Below are 18808 nucleotides of genomic sequence, written 5' to 3'. Positions count from 1 at the left end.
GGGGGAGGGTGACAGGGTAGTGCGCGCGGGGGAGCAGCCGTTAGAGCGGTTGCCGGCCGCCCCGCGGGGGTGCGGGAGGGCGGTTGATCGGCAGGGCGTGCGGGACAAGGAGGTGTTGGCCCGCGGCAGACAGCGACGGCGGGCTGGGTGGAGGCTTTGCCAGAGCCCGGTTCCTGTGAGCGGCGACCCTCGGGTAGGCCCTGTGAGGGACACGCTGAACCAGCGCGTCGGGCAGGCACCGCTGTGAGAGTGGGGTTCAGCTTGAGGAAACCTCGCCCCTTAGGGAAAAGCCTGTCGGGGAGAGCTTGAGGAAACCCGCCCCCTTAGGGGAAAAATAAGAAGAGAGCCCTTAGAATAACTTCTGGTTTTGTATTGTCTTATGGCAGTGCTGGGTTGCACGCTTCAAAGTTGAAAAATGTGCTACGGGTGCATAGAAAGGCTATGTTAAAACACAGTCAGCCCCAGTCCTGGCTGTGTATTTATTGCAGGTGCAGCAGGGAGAAAAATCTTAGGGGTAGGTTCACAAATAGCGGTGCAAACTGAAAAACCCTGCTGTGAGTGTGCCATGGGCAGAGAAGCTGCCAGTGCAGGTGCTCACTGGGTGCCTCCGGTTCGGTGGGAGCATTCAATCACAGCTAAAACCTACCTCTTCCTGACAGGCTTCAAAAGTTTTAGGGACAGACCGTAAGCATCTCTTTAGAAATTTCCATTCAGCCTGTGCAAGCTATAAGTGGAGGAGGAGTACAGCTTCACTGTATTGTGTTGGTGATACATTGCAAGCTGCTGAGGAGACTATAGAAGGCAGGCTTGAGAGCTACATGCTGAAGTCAAGAGAGAAGTGGGCTTTGCTGCTCTTCAGGTAACCTGGGGCCAGGAGGGCAGTATGAGTGGAGAGCTGAAGTAGAAAAAAACCCAAAATCTGAAACTGTCCTTATGTCCAATCGAAACCTACCCTCTTTCAGTTTAAAACCATTACCCCTTGTCCTGTCACAACAGGCTTTGGTAAAAAGTCCCTCTCCCGCTGTCTTGTAGGCCCCCTTCAGATACTGGAAGGCTGCTATAAGGTCTCCCTGGAGCCTTCTCTTCTCCAGGTTGAACAGCCCCAGCTCTCTCAGCCTCTCTTCATAGGAGAGGTGCTCCAGCCCTCTCATCATCTTCGTGGCCCTCCTCTGGACTCTCTTCAACAGGTCCGTGTTCTTCTTATGTTGGGGGCCCCAGAGCTGGACGCAGTGCTCCAGGTGGGATCTCATGGAGGGGGGCAGAGGGGGAGAACCACCTCCCTCCACCTGCTGGCCACGTTTTTTGTTAGGTGGCCCCAGATACAACTGTCTGCCTGGGCTGCAAGCATGCATTCTGGCTTATGTCCCATTTTTCATCCACCACTATCAGTTTACATCAGCTGAGAATGTAAAATATGTATTGCTATCCAATAGTGCAAGCTTTGATAAAGCTATTATTAACTTCAGAAAATACTGCTGGTTTTAAGTTAATGGAAAAGGAGAATGAATATTTGATTCTAATTTCCAGTGTAGTATACTACATAATATAGCAAAACATATTACAAAGTTTAATTTGTTCTTAAATTTTGTGTATTAAAAGGTTTGGCTAGTTTTTCCCCACCTGCCAACTGAATTTCAGAATCTCACTAACCTTAAATCTATGGAAACGTTGTGACTGGAGCTCAGGGAGCAGGGAGGAGGTAGAGGAGTCAGGAATGAAGAAGTGAAGTTGAGATGGGGATAAAGGGGCAGGGGGGCAGGTATTGTGTTAATTGTCTTTGTTTCTCAGTATCCAAATCTATTTTAATTGGCAATAAATGAAATTAATTCCCCAAGTCAAGTCTGTTTCCCCTGATGGTAATTGTTAAGTGATCTCCCAATGTTTACTGTGACCCATTAGCTTTTTTCATCCCATTTTCTCGCCCTGCCCTGTTGAGGAGGGGAGTGAGGGAGTGTCTGGGTGGGCCTCTGGCTGCACCCTAAGGTCAACCCACCATGACTTCACTGGGCTTCAGAGCAGAGCAGGGCACAGGCACCACTGGCAGTGAGGCCACCCACAGTTTTACCCCTTCCCACCAAGTGTTCAAACCACCATTTTCTCAGGCCCATCTGTGGTGCTGTGCAGCGCTACACTGGCACATCACCAGCAAATAAATGAAAGTTTGGAAATTGTATTTAGTTTGCATATCCTTCTCCAGCACTTATCTTAGGCCTTACTCCTGCAAACTCCTACCGCTTATTAAATCTTTCAAGCTGAGCTTGCTCACCACTTGTTGCAGGTGCAGGTTGTTCTCTGAACTGCTACCCCCTTGAGATAGTAACCAAGTGTGTACATTATAATTTTAGTATCTTTAGTTCAATGAACATCTCACCCCGATTGGAGTGTTTGGGTAAAATGGCAATATGTAATTTAAGTGCAATACAATGATTTTAAGCCATGTGTCCCCAGAGTGTGTGAGGCCCGTAGTCACTGAACCTACATCCCACTTAATGTTTCCCACTAGCTAGGTATCACAAAAGTTTTAAGACAGTAAATAGACAATGCTCAAGAACTTGTATGACACCTGGGCTATGAAAATTTGGGCTTAAGTCCAAAGAAAAATACTACTACATAAGAAACATGTTGGAGATATGTCTGTGCTTCACTCCAGGTCTCTGCTCTATGAAAACATTTAACTATGCACATAAAGCACAAAAGTAATGTAAGTGATGCCAGTGGGACAGCTCACATATTTGAACAAAATTGTATGCTTAAGTCATTGTTTGGAGCAGAGCCTTAAACTGCCGGCCCTTGTATTATTAAGTTTGTCTCCATGCAACTATTTTATTCCCATTCATTTATTTCTGCATATTTAGAGCAAGAGTTTTAGTTACATACAGAAATTAAGTACTCTTGGACAAAAAAAATCCTACATTATTTCATGGTGCAGACAGACTAATTCAACTAGCAGTTGTAAGGCTGCCAAAGTTTGATGTTTGGAGTCTCCCATGCAGGGCAAAACTGCTCAACTCTCATCCATCCTGTTGGTCGTGTGTGAGCTTCTCAAAAAACCACAACCATCCTCCCTCCTTGCAACAACCATTTTTGCAGCCTCCTCAGAGTTCTCTTTTCTGTGTGGGCCACTACTAACTCTTGCAGGAATGGTTTGCTTGTGACTTCACTGGTAAAGCTAACGGGCAGGTCACAGGAATTGTCATTTCCTTTTAGAGCGCTGGTCACAGGACATGTAATTCTCACTGGGCAACTAAGATGACAAGGATACTGCTTTTAAGCACCACCACGCGTAATGGGACAGTTCAACCTGTTCAAATAAACCTCACAAAGTCTTTCTAGTAAAGCTATGTCAAAACTGCAGGGGGCATATCCCTTTCTAAAGGTTCTTTCTAAAGAAAACACCGTTTTTGTAGAATAACTTAGGGAGAACTGAAAGCAGAACCAGTGATTAGCAAACTTTTGCAGAAAATGAGATGTTTCTGAAAGGAGGAGAAAGATGAATCACGTGGCTCCCTGTATCTGCACATTTTTTCCTCAAACTTCTCCATTTCACTTTTCAGATTTAATTTTGTTTTCCTTTATAGTACAGGACAAGTTTTTCCCTTTGCTATTGGTGACCTCTGGGGTAAAAGTAATCATATATAACTGCATAATAAAATAATTATAATAATTAAATAACTGTAATAAGTCTGTAACATATTATCCTGTTCATAAAAATGTCAGACTGACAATTTTACATGCAATTTTTTCTTACATGTTCTACATCTTTCCTTTTCCTAAACCACGCTAACAACTAAAGAGGTTATTAGACTTTCTCAAGAGTCCCTGGAGTGTTCTGAGCAGAAATAGGATTGCCATGTCACTTAATGTCTTAGTACCTTTGCATGTGGGATTTCATCATCTTGGGCATCAGTCCCTTAACATGTTTTAATTATTTCTTAATTTTGATAGTGAACAGTGAGATACACATAGTAAACTGTGGGAGAATAATGTTAAAGCAGTTGTCCTTGGATTATACCTCAACCAAGCGGCAGTTGTGTAACATTGTTTAGTGGTCATCATATGAAGTATGACCACTTTGCTACCAGCATTTAATTTGCATCAGTAAATGAGATACAGGTGAAATGGTAGAAGTGAAAGTGGTTATTTCGTTTATAAATAAAGTTGTGTAACATTATTTACATAAAATCTTTAAGTGCCTATACAAGTCTAACCATTTATACATAAGAAAGGCACCACACTGCCCAAAAGGAGAAGTTAGATTATTTATCACCCGTAAGTATACTTTGCTGCAAATTTCTTCGTGTTATCATTCTCCAAATGTGACATTGTATGGGGACAGGAAGGAGAAGCTCCTCAAGTGTGCCAGGGCTTAGGCACCGTAGCCACGTGGTGTCATTGTAGTAGAGGGAGGATGGGCTAAGTGCAATATGAATAGCTGGTCTTCCGCAGCAGTTAATTAGGAAAATTACTACAGGCTATCCTGAAAAAAGATTCTCTGTAGCTATAATTTATAATGAGGTTACAAGGAAGATACTTTCTTAATTCCCTCCCTTACACTCCTAGTCACAATCCAAAATGGAGCAAAACGCCTGGATTTTTAATAATAAATATCTTGAGCTTTGCTGCTCTGCTGGTCTGGAGCTCCATTAGTAGCGTGCACACCTACTGAAACTGCAGTTAAGTTTTGTAGTGTCATATATATATACTGTTAGAAGAAAAGCAAAGTTGGAGATGGTAGCTGATGGTTTGAACCTACAGCTTTTCTCCTCCCTGAACTCCAGCCAGGGAGAGAGTGAGGGAATGACTCATCACAAGCATCCTTCCCAGTGAGGCAGCTGGGAGCGTGAATAAACATGATTTCCAAAACCAAGTCCAGTTACTGTTGTTTTATTAGCCCAGCCCAGCCCCACCACAGGGAGACCGGCTGTACAGCAGAGCAAGGCTGAAGCGGGCTGTCAGAGCCGATGGATTACTGTTGACCAGCTTTTGTGAAGGGGCCACCTTTTTTGATAGAGGCACCTGTCAAAGGTGGCACCTGACAGAGGCACGCCAATAGAGAATAGTTGTTTCCAACCTGTTTCCTGCATTCTCTAGCTTTATTACCCCCAAGTGTTTGAAAAATTTCGTAATTGAAAATCCAAACTCTGACACCTCCTGGTCAAGTACTTTCCTTATTTTCCAGTGTTGAAACCTTTGAATCTGCCACCTTGCGGCTTCAGTATTAGATGGCAGTCAAAATTCTGGATGTAGAAAAACCGTTGAAAAGCTTTGCCATTTGAGGTAGTGATTCTGAACGAATTCGACAGTACACAATGCACACTTACGTTAATATATGGAAATAGAGTCAACCAGCACACCTATCATTTCCTTTAGGAATTCCTTCCTAAAGGAATAAAGTTTACCAAGTTGCACTGCAACAGCTCCTTGACAGACCAGTTTATTGAAACAATTTTTAAAAGCAGATATTTCTGAATACTCCATCAATCCCAACAGTTCGGAAAAACAATTGTTCAGTGTCCAAATGAAGTGTGCATGTTACAAATTGTACATTTTTTATATACTCATCTATACCACATGACATGAGCATAAAATACAATGATTTCCAATGTTACTCAGTATGCCAATTTATTGCTGCAGTTCCCCCCAAAAGTAGAGCACACCTGGAAATAGCTCTCAATCCAAGGCTATTACGGCTGTTCTCACGCCTTGGACCCTAAGATCAAGTCGCTAGTGTTTCAATGTAAATCACCAGATATTTAAAGCGTTTTCTTTTAATTTTAGATGTAAATAAAATGCTCTTTTGCAAGACTATTCTTAGACGGTATTTAGTGGGAAGTGTAACATCTCAATATTAACTACAATATAAATACTTCAAATCATAGGATACAAAATTTTCTTCACCTTCATTTTCCTTGACATCTTTAGCCATACCAATCAGAAGAAACGGGTTCTATGTATGAAGTTACAAAAAGAAAAAAGAAAAAAGAGAAAAAAGAAAAAAACAGTGAATTTAACCAACTTCTGCAAGGAACGAGGGTCCAGAGTTCACGGGTAAACTCTTACTCCTCCAAAATGAAAGGTGTTTGGGGCTCAGGAAGTGCTGTCATGTATACTTGTGCAATAATCACAAGTTCTCATTGTATGCCTGTATTAAAAATAAAAATAAAATTAAGCATTGATTTGTGTTTTCCTTTCTGTTTTAGGAACAGTCTTAAGAGTTCCATATTCTGAAGGCAAATAATTTTTTAGCTATTCCAATCTGAGTGCAGCAGAGCTGCTTTTTAAAGGTCAGGTTCCATTTGAAAATCTCTCTATTCTTTAGCTCAAATGATACTCACATATTTAAATGTTTTGCCAGCCCTTTTGACCAATAATATGATCATTTTATTGTCAAAATAAGTATTTTTTAGCAAATGAAAAGCTTATTCCAACAGTACAAGATCTCTATATCCAGTGTGAAAGCAACATGGTGGTATAAATATACGCATACGTTGTATTACACATAATATATTATACACATTCCAGTTAACCATGGAACAATTAACAGGAGTAGATGACTACTAATCATGGGTACAAAGTATTTTTGTAAACAAGATTTTGAGAAACTTTAAGGAAAATCTGATTTCTGGAAATATGACAATCTTGGGATTCTGTTTTTGTTTTCAAAGCAGTCAATTTTTTTTTTTTCTTTTAAGGATGCTGTATATAAGAATGCACTTTGTATTAAAACAAAGATCAATACTTTACAGTTTAAGAAACTTTACATATGTACATAAATTACACATCAGGAATGGTTTTAAAGCTCAAAATGACTTGTCGGAAAAGTCTATTTTCCTTCTATTAAAATCTTTAACTCTTTTACGTTGTGATCATTCGCAACTGTCACAGCATGATCCAGTGCTCGAATACTTGCTAGAAGCTTTATGATCTGCTTTATATGCTCCCTAGAAACGAGAAAGGAGAAGTCAGTGCAGGAACGGAACACTTACGTGCAAGTATTAATATTTCAACAGAAGACTACATTATGAATCCATATAGCAAATCAGTTTCAGATAATTTCACGTCATCTTCTCTCCTCCACTTGCTTAGTCTGATAAAACAAGTTGGTTATCAGCTTTGTAGTGAAATTGAAAAATTTATTTTGGGAGTAGGAATTAATCATACATTATGGTTTAATACTAGATGCGGTATAATCTCAAGAAAAAGTCTTGGATGACTTACGGTACTGTGCAATGAGTCACAGCTCTCTTGGTAACTAATGTGTAAGCCAAGAAGAAAAATAAAATCAAGGCAGCAAGTATGCTTTAATGCATGCCTTAAAAAGGTATAAGGCTTGCCACCAATGAATTGCATTACAATTCAGGTCAATCTAGGAAGCTTAGAGTGAACAAACTGCTAGGAGACTGTACTTCCTCAGCCATCCGGAACAATTTTCCTATCTTGCTAGGAGGATGGACATGAAATTTAGACCAATCTCACAAAAAATACCAGAAGTTCAAGATTAATCTTAAAAATGAACCTAGCTGATCCATAAAAAAGCATCCAACATTTGAAAAACTAGCACCAACAGACATGGGTAAAGATACACTTCCCTCTCAGCAGAAATTAACGCATTTTTGTTTCAAACAACTGTACCAGGTTTCATATGAAAAGACATGGCATTCTTCAGTTATAAAGAGTAGTATTTCTGCTGCAGACTTATTTTATCTGCTTAATGGGGGCAATGGCAATGGATCTTTTTAAATGCTGGGAAAAAGCAGGAGGACAGAAGATAGAAATTAAATTAGAACTCACTATGAAAAAAAAGAATTAATTGGACGGTTCTTCTCCAATACAAAGTTTTACCGGGTTATCATTTCATCTGGTAAAGAAAGTTCTTTCAAATTTAGAAACAGGCTACTGAAAGAGAGAAAGTTTGATCTCTACTGGATTCTCTCTCAACTCCTTCATTTCAATTCCAGCATCATGCTGAGCTAGGCGTTTTGGTTTCAGAGAAGTAACGTCTACTTTGAATGTGGATCATGGGGAAATTTAAATTGGTATGTGACATTGCTATTATACTTTGGACACAAAGTTCTGAGCCATAACCTGAGAGTGGATAAAAAGTTGTTTAGCACAACCCAGCGTGGCACAAAGCCTGGTGTTCTCTTAAAATGAGATGATTCATATCCCGCAGTCAAAAGTGACTCTAAAGACAGGAAAGTGTCTAACAACCAACATGGTAAATGTAAAAAATATTGATACCAGAAAAGAACCCAAAACTCTTAACCGAGATTTTTCTGCTATGGTTTAAAGGAAATTTCTGTCTCTGTGTTTCAGTGCTATGCATAAGATCAAAAAGAGAGAAGGATCTAATCCCCTGGAGAGCCTCAATAATTGAAGAGTAACTCAACAATGGCTCAAGCAAGTTCAACTATCAAGAATGACTAATGCCGGTAGCAAGGGTTCGCCTTTCCAAGTTTCAGGTTTGCTGGAACAACTGAACTATTGACCTGGAAATCTCTCCTTCTTATGCAACAGCACAGGAGTAAACAATGTTCCGGTCTTGTTATATTCCCCTGTATGAGTGCAACATTTTGGTTTTTAAGTTTATCGTTGCTTAAAATGATGCGCCCATAGCACTGCAGGTTACTTGGCCAGCAGTAACATTTATGCATCTAATCCAAACTTTTAACTATGCTGGTTAGCAGATACAAGTAAAATGACTCTTCGATCTAGGGGAAAACAGGTTCATCTAGTCGGTTGTGTAAATAAAGCTAGAACTTTTGTACTGTATACAAAAGCACAATTTGTAATTTAGAAGTCATTATGCAGGAATTTGCCACAGGCTCACAAGGTGGAACAGTCCAAATCCAGTAACAACAAAATTTGCCGGAATCGGGGCCACTAAGCAGTAGCGCAAAATGCATTGCAAATGTTGAAGATTTCCAGCAATTGCTGTTTTCAGACACCTTAAAAAATCTCCCCATACCATAGTATTTTTTGGAGATATTTACCTATGTTTGCATGCATGAGCAAAATAACACAAAGCACAAGAATTGCAGTGCAAGAATTGCATTAACTCCAGTTACCTTGCATTTCTCTTCTCTACATCAGAGCAACCAATGCTGTTTCTATAAATTGTATCAGCCAGATGAACAAGGTATCTACAGAAGTTTTCTAATTGAGAAATCGTCTTGTCTCCTTTTAGATTAGCGAACCACTGTTTAGGAAAGCAAGCAATTACCTAGACATAACAGGAAAAAGAAAGTTAAACAAAACGTAACAAAATTTTAAAAGTTATCTAACATGATTTGCACAGTCTGCCAGGGAAGACTGCAGTGACAAGGTCCAACTGAGTGAAACTGTGGGCAAAGAGATCCAAAATTCAAGCAGTAAAACACTGAAACCTACACCATACCTAAACTATCTATAGGTATGAGCCAGAGAAGCGCCTTTCTTTAGTTTGCGTATTAAAAAAAGAAATCTAATTTTTTTCACTGACATTACAATATTGATATATCAAAGCCAAGATTTTATAGGTAACCTCAAGTTTTAACTACATTTTTCCTTAACTCACAAATTTCACGTGATTTTAAACAATGTTTGATTTTACTTACACTTTGAGCTTTCTTAATGCTGTCCTCTCCATACTCAGAGTTTTGAAAAGCCATAAGAATATATCTATTTAGCAGACCATCTATTGACAGCTCCTGGAGAGTTTTATTTGAAAGGATTCCATACCACTGGAGAAAGTTTCCTAATAACTGAAAATACAACACAGGGAAAATAAGTATTTAAAAGTCTACTGAAACCAGGAAGTTCATCAAACACTCTACAGCCTCTTCAAATGCAACAGCATGGCCAAGGTAAGCAGTGGAAATATGCCTTCTATTAGTTTCAAAACTATTCAGAATCCATGAAGTACCAGCTTAGTGTGTTACGAATTCTCGTACAACCACCCCCACCACAACTTTGCTCATGTTTTGCACAAGAAATCAGAAAAAAGAATTAAAGTTTTAAGCCGGCTTGTTCTCAGAATTTGATGTCAATGTCAAGCCAAGTCAGAGCTGGCATATGCCACACAGGGACAAACTCACAGCCCGCTTGTCAATGAAATCCCCAGCTACGCTGTCAGCATATCCTTGTTTCCAAGGCACGGTGACACAAGAGACACAGAGAGTGTCAGGGGGGAGTGCTGGCTAAGCCAGCAGTACAGTTGTTATTCCCCACCAGCGTATGGCCTGTGGGGAATTGCTGCCACCCTCGTACAAATGAACGCAGCCAGCAGCCTACTGTTGAGGCAGACCATCAGGAAACAGTAAACGAGGGCCTGCCTCCCAGCTTCTATTTCTGCACGTCTGTGATGCTATAACTGACTCACTAGCGCAAGAGAGCTGTATTTTTAATGCTTCCCTAAAATAAAACAGTGGTAACAGCATGCATAGCTCTAAACTGCCCAGGCTCTTACAGATACTGGCAGAAGCAGGCAATCTCGCTTTTAAAAGAGACACAAGCCCTAAACAAGCAATCTGTTTCACTTTTAACAACAGTAGTTTAATAAACGAGCTTTGTGCATTTTTTGCTCTAGACAGCATTTAAGACGTTGACTTTTATTTCAAAGTGAAAGGATTCAGTGCCAAGTATTTTAAGTAAGTGAAGTGATTGCAAACCTATTCAGAATACAGTCTCCCTCACTGCTGCAATTTAAATAAAAAATTCCAGATAAGAGTTCTGTTTGCACGATCATGGAGATCAGCAGCCCAATTGACGTGGGTCTCATACTTTACTTTCCTGTTTAGTTGGGAGTTAGTTTTCTTCATAGCCTTTTACTGGAAATAAACTACATCACTCATAGCTTCTCAGACCATTGCAAACTCTACATGGCACACTCCACACCGAGAGATTTTTTCTGTCACGCTCTTTATCGTTTCAATTAAACTAAGATTACAAATGCTCTTATACTTTACAAATAGCAGTGAGCTTTCCGAAAGGGGCCAAGTTATTTTCATGAAGATTCTCACACTACATGTATTAAAAAAAACACCACAAAACAAGCTCCCTCATTCCACATAAATGAAATAAAAGCATCGTATTTTATTCTGACAAGAACAATGACATTAAAAAATACAGATTGAGTATGCTAAGTAAACCCACAATGCCCAAGTTAAAATGATGGTGCTTTCACTTGGCCATCTTTTGAAGAGGGCACAGTGCATTATCAAAGACTAAGAATCCTAATTTAAAGTTCTTTCAACTAAAGTTAAAGCAATTTCCATTTAATTTTTCACAAATGTGAAGAAGATTTTATTGCTACACTGTCTAGACCAAAGTTTTACCGGATGTATTTACTGACTTACCTTAACAGAGGACCAAAACTGACGTTGGAAAAACAAATATGGACCAGAGTTCTTGTTTTCTAAGATGCTGGAAAGTAAGAGATTTCTTTAATGAGCAACCAAGACCACCTCTGTCTGGAGTTTGCTGGCTTTCTCCTTCCCACACACAGTTCATTTTTATAAATATTCCCTTCCATCCTGCACGTGTCTGCTCAATCCTCACAGCATGCTAATGAAAGATCTCCTGTATCCAGCCAGTGAACAATACTGGGAAAAAACCCCCCATCAACTACGGACAGAAGACACCAACTTGCTAATAAAGGTCTAACACCATGGTTGAAAGCAAACTTACTTTTTTGGGTATAAGGGCATGAATACATCATCATCTAGCGTTCTCCTCATTCTGAGCAATAATGCCTTTAAAAGCATCTGAAACAGAAAAATTTTGTTTTGAAAAGCATCCAAAACACTGATTAGTACTTAACCACTCAGAAATTGATTTTCAAAGCAACAAAGAACATCTGTGACCCTAATAGTAAAAGGCATACATACTCCAGTACACATATAAATAAAGTCTTGAAGGAGACTTAATTAACAGAAGGTAAGTAAAACAATCACATTTCAAGGCAATGCATTTGAAAAGGTTACAAAGATCTAAAAAAGAAAAGCCTGAATATTTGTAGCTGACCCTTAAAGCAAAACTGCAGACCAACAAGTCTTAGTACATTTGGGAACTCTTTATCTCTAGCACCTATTTTGGGGACACTTCACTGAGTTCCTCCTCCTAATTTATCACTGTACTTGACTCTGTAACTAGCTGCAGAGCATCAAATAATTGTTAAATTCTCTTTCTTGCTCCTCACTAAGCATGTTGTGTTCTCCAATACAGTGTATTAAAAACATTCACATTCCTTAACTTATCCAAGATAAATTTAAGAACAAACAACTTACTTGTGTATTTTTGTTCTCTGCATTTACCACCGAAGGATATCCATCTACTAATTTCTGTACAATTGCTACCATTCTAGATGTTTGCGTTGTAGAAAAAGGATCCCATATATTTTCAGAAATCACTGTTAAGAGATTAAAGAATTACTCCACTTTCCAAATACTCAAATACAGGTACTAAGTAGTCAGACAGTAATTCACAAAACAGTAAAATCTGAAAGCACAAGCAAGCACCAGCTTCCACACACACATACACACCTTTTCCCCCCTTTTCTTTCTAAGGCTATACCTGTTAATTTAGGAAGAACAACTCTTTCTACAATGGTAGGTAATAGTGAAATATCAGCATCATCTTTCACTTGCTCCTGTTCTTCACAGCCATAAAACAGCAATGATTCAAACCACAACATAGTCTCAAAATCTCGACACTTGCCCTAATAAAAAAAGAATTGAGGTTAGATTCCTAAACAAAGATTTGAAGTCAACACACTTAAAAAAAAACATTATATAAGCGAGCGTGATACACTCACAAACCAGAACAAAACTACTTTAAAACAGTCTACCAAGTGTGCTAAGCAGGCAGGGTAAGCATCAATTGAGCACAATAACAACTCAAAAATCTAGTCCTTTTTGTCTATGTGTCAGGTACTCAGCCGCACTGGAAATAATAAAAAAAACCCAATATACTGTGACTCAAGACCAAATAGTCTCTTAACCTCGCACAAGGATAGGCAAGTTACTTCACCTCCTGCTTTGGCTCCCCTACTTCTGAAGCAGTGATATACTACTTCCTTCAGAAACACAGGCAAGCTTGATTCCTGAGAAATGGAGAAAATGTTCTGCCTCTTTGCCTGGACACTACTAATCCTGCCATCACAGTTGGATTAGTGTATATATGGACAACTCAACCCAACTAAAACCTGGGAGAGGATGGGGAACAAGGTCAATTTTCCATAAATCAGCCAAATGAACCAATGTATTCTACAACCACACAATCACTAGATCTAATGAAAGCGAAAATGATGCGCTTTTTGGCAGCTGTTGCCCTACGGATTTTTAACTTCTTATCACACCTAAGCCAAATAAAACCCCACAGATTAGGGTCAAAGTGAGAAGTATAGTTCATTTGTGCTGCATAATAAAAAAATCAAGTTTTCTGGATGAAAAAATCTCCTTTTACGAATGCTTTATAAGCATTCTGTTAAGTTAGAAAAATTAACAGGACCAGTAACACAAAGTAGTGAAAAAGATTAGATTTGAGAATTCTGTACCATGTCTCCAACTAATCTGAGTTTTGTTTTGCCAGCCTGGGAACTCACATAGAAACAGCATGGGGAAAGGGAGAATTTACAAAAACAGTTTTAAATTTATTGAGGACAGCTTTCATAAATTTTCCATCATTTATTCAAATTTAATACTCTGAATGCCCTCCAGAGCTTGACTCTTCCTTCCCTTCCTCTGCAATCAGAGCAGAGGCAACAGAAGATCTCCTTTGACAAATATCCTCTTAGTAGTCAAGAAAAAAAAACCACTTCTGAAAAAATGGAGAGATTCAGTCATTTCTGAGACAGGCTGACACATCTGCAGAACGTGCTGTAGCTTAGCTAAGTTTTGAAATGGGAGAAGACAGTCTGCCTTATTAGCCTAGTTTCCTAAAAAAACAAGCTTATGCAATTGCACTTACTCCGTGCCTTGACCCACTCCCATTCCCCAGTAAAAGCCAACATGGCAGAAAAAAAAGCTAACTTCCTATCAGTACCGTGAAAACAAGCACCTGACTGCAGCAGAAACACCTTCCAGGAGCTTTCACTGGTACGAAGAACAGTGGGAGTCAAAAGCTACCTGAACTGTTTGTCCTGCTGGCTACTCGTGTCAGCACACATATGCAGCCTGGACAATGAACACGTGCCAGGAATACTTGGGCTGCAACAACGCTGTCCTGCTTTTCCCATGTTCCCTACCTAGAAACTGGGCAATGAGTACTATGAGGAAGACTTGGAAATCGAAAACCAGAGTTCTACAGGGTACGAAGGCATAGGTGAGAGAAAGATATATAATGCACAGACATAGGTTGTAAATCAAAATAAAAAACAAGCTTCTTAGCTCCACTTCTGAAGAAACAACATCTCTAGAATCACAATTTTCTCTTATGTATTTTAAAACCTAAATGTGTTATTTAAGAAGCTGTTTGGCCTTTTGGTCTACTAATCACGATTTTCTCTTATGTATTTTAAAACCTAAATGCGTGATTTAAGAAGCTGTTTGACTTTTTGGTCTACACCACCCACTGAGAAGGTACTGGCATGGGCTGAATTGAACTTCAGCCTGCTGACAACACAGAGGACAACAGTCCAGACTCCTGCACAGAAAAGCTTCACTCCAATAGAGGTGCCCATTTTAAACTTCATACCTAGAATACGCATTAATGAGAAGCATACATCAAAGGCGCAATTCACTTTGCTCTGCAGAAGAGCAAAAGAATTACTATGCAGAAGCTTACATAGAAGATACTTGCACAGGACCTTACCTCCAAAGGAGTCCAGATAAGCAGCTGAAGTCTGATCAAAGGGTTAAACAGCTTTGGTAAACAGAGACCAATATAAGCATCTTTATAAGAAGCAAAATACTTTGAGCGCCAAGCTTCAAACTGTGACTTAATACAATCAATTGAGTAAAAGCTTTCCAGAACATCTTCAAAAACTTTGCTGGATTCTTTCAATATACGATCTGGTGGGGGAGGAAAATAGCAGTAAATTAATCACCCGTAATACCTCTTTCAAGAGGGACTTTGATGCTCACTGGCCTAAGCTAACTCCTATGAACACAACCAAAAAAGCATCACCTTTAAAAGTTCTCTTACTTCTGCCTCAAATATATGAAGCAATAAAAAACATGAGTACTCTCTAATATACTGTTTTATCATAGGTCTTGCTTTAAACATTTCATACAATGATTTTCAGTTACCAGACATTGGACTGGTGATGAACTGGGCCATACTCATAAAGGTAAGAGAATACTGCGGATCTAACTTCAAAGCTGACTTTGCTCTGCATGGGAGTTTGGAACAGCTGATCTCCGGGTCCCTTCCAAGCCAAATTATTTTGCAACTGTGCTCAACCAAGTGCAAGTACAGAAGGGCATCTCAAATCAGCCATACGAATCTGCCTTTCAGACAGAGCGGGTTCTGGCAGACACCATACTAAACTGCTGAACATAACATGCTGTTAGCACCGGGCAACTGCTACAATCCCTCAGCACCTTCCTCAGGTTTTTTTTGTATTTACAGTACCAATATTCTATGCAGTCCAAAACTTCTCTCTATATTATTTTCCTTTCATCTTTTCTACTTCCCAGGATTAGTTTCATTTTAATCAGTCTTTTTTGCCACAGCCACAGTTTTAAATGTTCAGTTACAGCAGTAACCTGCACACAACTAACATAACTAGTACACACAGCAGGTAGAGACAGAGCTGATGGAACATGAGATTATGTCATATAAACATATGACTTTTCACACTGGGGTCAAGAAGAGATGCTACAAATAAAGTTCGCAGGTCTAAACTGCATCCCTCTGTTCCATATAGCTCACTGCTGATTCTGGACTAACATGAGAGCTACGAATGATTAAAAAAAAAAAAAAAAAGCTTTAGAAATTCTATGCTTACTCAGAAACTGCTGAAACTCCTACAAAACGCTTTTGTACACATAAAAGTGCCAAGTTACAAAGAGCAATTCAGCCACACTGAATTTTTAATCTAAATCATTTAACTTCGCAAAGTTAGCAAAATAATGTTTGAATTAAATTAAAAAAAGTCTCACTAAGGATGGGGTATTTAGTTTGCTGCAAGCTGCACAACAGGTTGGCGTAAGAGACATTGATGATCCATCAAGGAACAGTTTCTAAACTTTCTCCAAAATACGATCAAATATACAGACAGGGCTGCACTTGGATCAATTTTTTTTTTTTCTGCCAAATGTTCTATATTTTGTTACATAAAGCTTCAGTAGCTTTTCTAACCTCGCTCCATGTTGAAGTTTGTAATATCCGTTGAAGTTTCCTCATCATCGCTGGAAAGGCCTTCAAGGTGATCTGCCATCTTCCCAGTTTGCTCTCTTGCTTGTCTACGACGAGCTCTGAAAACAATCGGCAGTATAAAAACAGCTATTACTTCCCCCAACCCCGTCACCCAGCCAAAAAAAGAACTGCCTAAGCTTGTCGTGATTTTTGAAGTAAGGAAATCCAGGTTGAAAAAAAACTTCCACTATGTCACAACCTCAAACAATCCACTATATCGCTGCCTCAAACAATGGAAGAAAGAGAAACCAGCAGAGACGGAATGGATTTGCTATGCTTTCTTTTAGTGATGTTTACATCAGTATCGCGTAATGGTGCCTTGTTTTGTACACTTGCACGCTGAGTTGGGATATATAAGAATACTCCTGCCCAGCATACCAGCTAAAGTGTTTTCTTTCCTCTGCAGGAAAGGAGCAACCACTGCTACTTACGTTAGTACATCACACAGGACAACTGTATTCTGCAAGCAGGCAAAGACTCCTAATGGACAAGAAATCTCAGTACTCTACCTTCTAGCTTCTCTTTCTGCAGTCCGACGCTTTACTTGCTCTTGATAGATCACTCTGTCTCGTCCAAAAGATTCAAGATTTGGTGCCATCAGTGCTTTATCTGTAAAATTACATTGAAGAAAATTAAAATGCTTATCTAAGATTTATATAAACGTGTTGTAGGCAGTTTCGTAAGAGCCTTTTACCTACTTTAAACTAAGTGTAATTTGAACTAGAAAGTCGAAGTTTTCAAAAAGATGCACCCAGAAGCCTGAATTTACAGGTGTAGAGGTTAAAAGAGGAAGTAGAGGAGTTTGGAAAAATCTCCACTTAAACATCAAATAGTTTTCACAATACTTCTCTCTTGTCCCTCTCACAACAGTGTCCAACTGTATAAAAGTCAACAGCTTTAATAGAAATTGCTTGAATTGAATGTTTCCAGACAAAAAGTGCTCCTTATATAAACACGTTCACCATTATCTTTTGAAAAGAAAATGAACAGAAAGAAAGGCAGAGAAGAGTGACTGGAGCAGGAATATATATTTCAGAGTTCTAGTCATAGTGCTTTCTAAGTTTCTATGCTCTAGATTGTCTAAAGTTTAATACACATCAAAATCTACAGGAAAATAAATCAGCTCCCCCTCTTTTTTTAAGTTGTGATTCATTATAGATGTTCCCGATTATAGAAAACACCACAGCTAACCAGTGAAGCTGACCAGCCACCAGCAGGCAGACCCAAGAATGTTTCCAGTTCATCTTTTTCAGGTAAATTTTTTAAAAGTGGACTGAATGTTAGCCAACGCTCAAGTCCACCCACTAAAATATAAACATGGAAGATTCAACAAAAGCCTACCTAAATTTTGGAAGTAAATTTACATGCTCTAACTAAAACTTTTTACAAATCCATCAATGAAAAAATTAATGATGTTCTATGTCAGTATTCCAATTCTATATCAGAACTACCAAGAGCCTTAACATACAGATGAAGCCATCATTTATCCAATTTTTTAAAATGTTACTCAAAGCTGAGCTACTTGTCTATACGTAGAAATTAAGTAAAAGTTGTCAGACAAATTCATCCCTTTAGTGTTCTGAAATGGTGGGAAGAAAAGCAGATTGTCTACGCCTGCAACACACACCAAATCAAAGGCTGGCATCAATTCCTAGTTTCTGTGACAATTTGAGGGACAGAACTGAACTATTTCTAGACAGAGTGAAATTCACCCTTAAGGCTCCCAGATACTAAATAAGATCTCTTTAAAACCCAGCTTTGACAATGACAACTATTCCCATCCCGCCATTAAACTCCAGTCTAAAAGATTCCAATTTAAGCTTCTTTTAGGAAATATGTTTCTAGTACACTAGGTTTCTAGTTCTCATAACAGCATTTTTATGGTAAAACTGTAAGGCCTACATGTGATGTCTGGGGCTCGAAATAAAGTCCTGAAGGGAGCATGTATGCTAAACACACTGTAAAGGGATGGCCAACTCTGATGTCCTAATGCTTTATCACACTCAGTAAGTTCTATCTAATGGTATTAATAAAACTTCATCTCTGAACACACTGTGACAGAATAGGAAATGGCTTTTATTATAGGATTTTAGGTCAGCAATAGAACAGACAAGACAGCCATTTTTAAAAATGGGAAGCTCTCCGAAGTAGAAGGACAACTGCTATTAATAAGATAATTTACCCATTGTAACATGCTGAATAAAGCCTCCTCCAAGGAACGTATACTTCCGTCCAAGTTAACATTTGTACTTTTGTAGAGTTTTACATACTGAAGAGTAATCACCAGAAGAAAACTCTTCAATGAGAATCCCCCATCCACACACTCACAGTAAGCAGCAGGTATTTTAACTGGCTAATTTTAATCTTTATTTCATATGGGGTCACTTTGTATTAGTCTGAATTTTAACAATGGCATCAGCCTCTTCCAGTTCCTTAGCTTTACCAGTTAAGGGTCTGAAATGAAATATGT

The 18808-nt window shown here is 39.1% G+C and overlaps 1 protein-coding gene and 1 long non-coding RNA gene across 3 annotated transcripts in view; one reads left to right on the top strand and one right to left on the bottom strand.

Annotated features, from left to right (window-relative positions):
• The first annotated feature begins 33 nt into the window (after positions 1–33).
• LOC128906538 (uncharacterized) lies at positions 34–9135 on the top strand. Its single transcript, XR_008465205.1, has 3 exons — positions 34–193; positions 1033–1187; positions 8317–9135. It is a non-coding gene; the product is annotated as an uncharacterized LOC128906538 (long non-coding RNA).
• PAXBP1 (PAX3 and PAX7 binding protein 1) overlaps positions 5419–18808 on the bottom strand; it is a 26727-nt gene continuing 13337 nt past the window's right edge. For both annotated transcript variants that reach the window (XM_054193722.1, XM_054193727.1), the window contains exons 9-18: positions 16848–16947; positions 16282–16397; positions 14791–14990; positions 12553–12697; positions 12267–12388; positions 11668–11744; positions 11337–11403; positions 9597–9743; positions 9069–9223; positions 5419–6941 (exon numbers count right to left, since the gene is read on the bottom strand). In XM_054193722.1, coding sequence (XP_054049697.1) covers positions 6824–6941; positions 9069–9223; positions 9597–9743; positions 11337–11403; positions 11668–11744; positions 12267–12388; positions 12553–12697; positions 14791–14990; positions 16282–16397; positions 16848–16947 — 1247 coding nt within the window. In that variant the 3' untranslated portion in view covers positions 5419–6823. The remainder of the gene's footprint in view (positions 6942–9068; positions 9224–9596; positions 9744–11336; positions 11404–11667; positions 11745–12266; positions 12389–12552; positions 12698–14790; positions 14991–16281; positions 16398–16847; positions 16948–18808) is intronic.

This window comes from Rissa tridactyla, chromosome 1 (assembly GCF_028500815.1).
Source record: "Rissa tridactyla isolate bRisTri1 chromosome 1, bRisTri1.patW.cur.20221130, whole genome shotgun sequence".
Lineage (NCBI taxonomy): Eukaryota > Metazoa > Chordata > Aves > Charadriiformes > Laridae > Rissa > Rissa tridactyla.
Note: the sequence above shows the minus strand (reverse complement) of the source record. Positions and strands in the feature narration are given on the sequence as shown.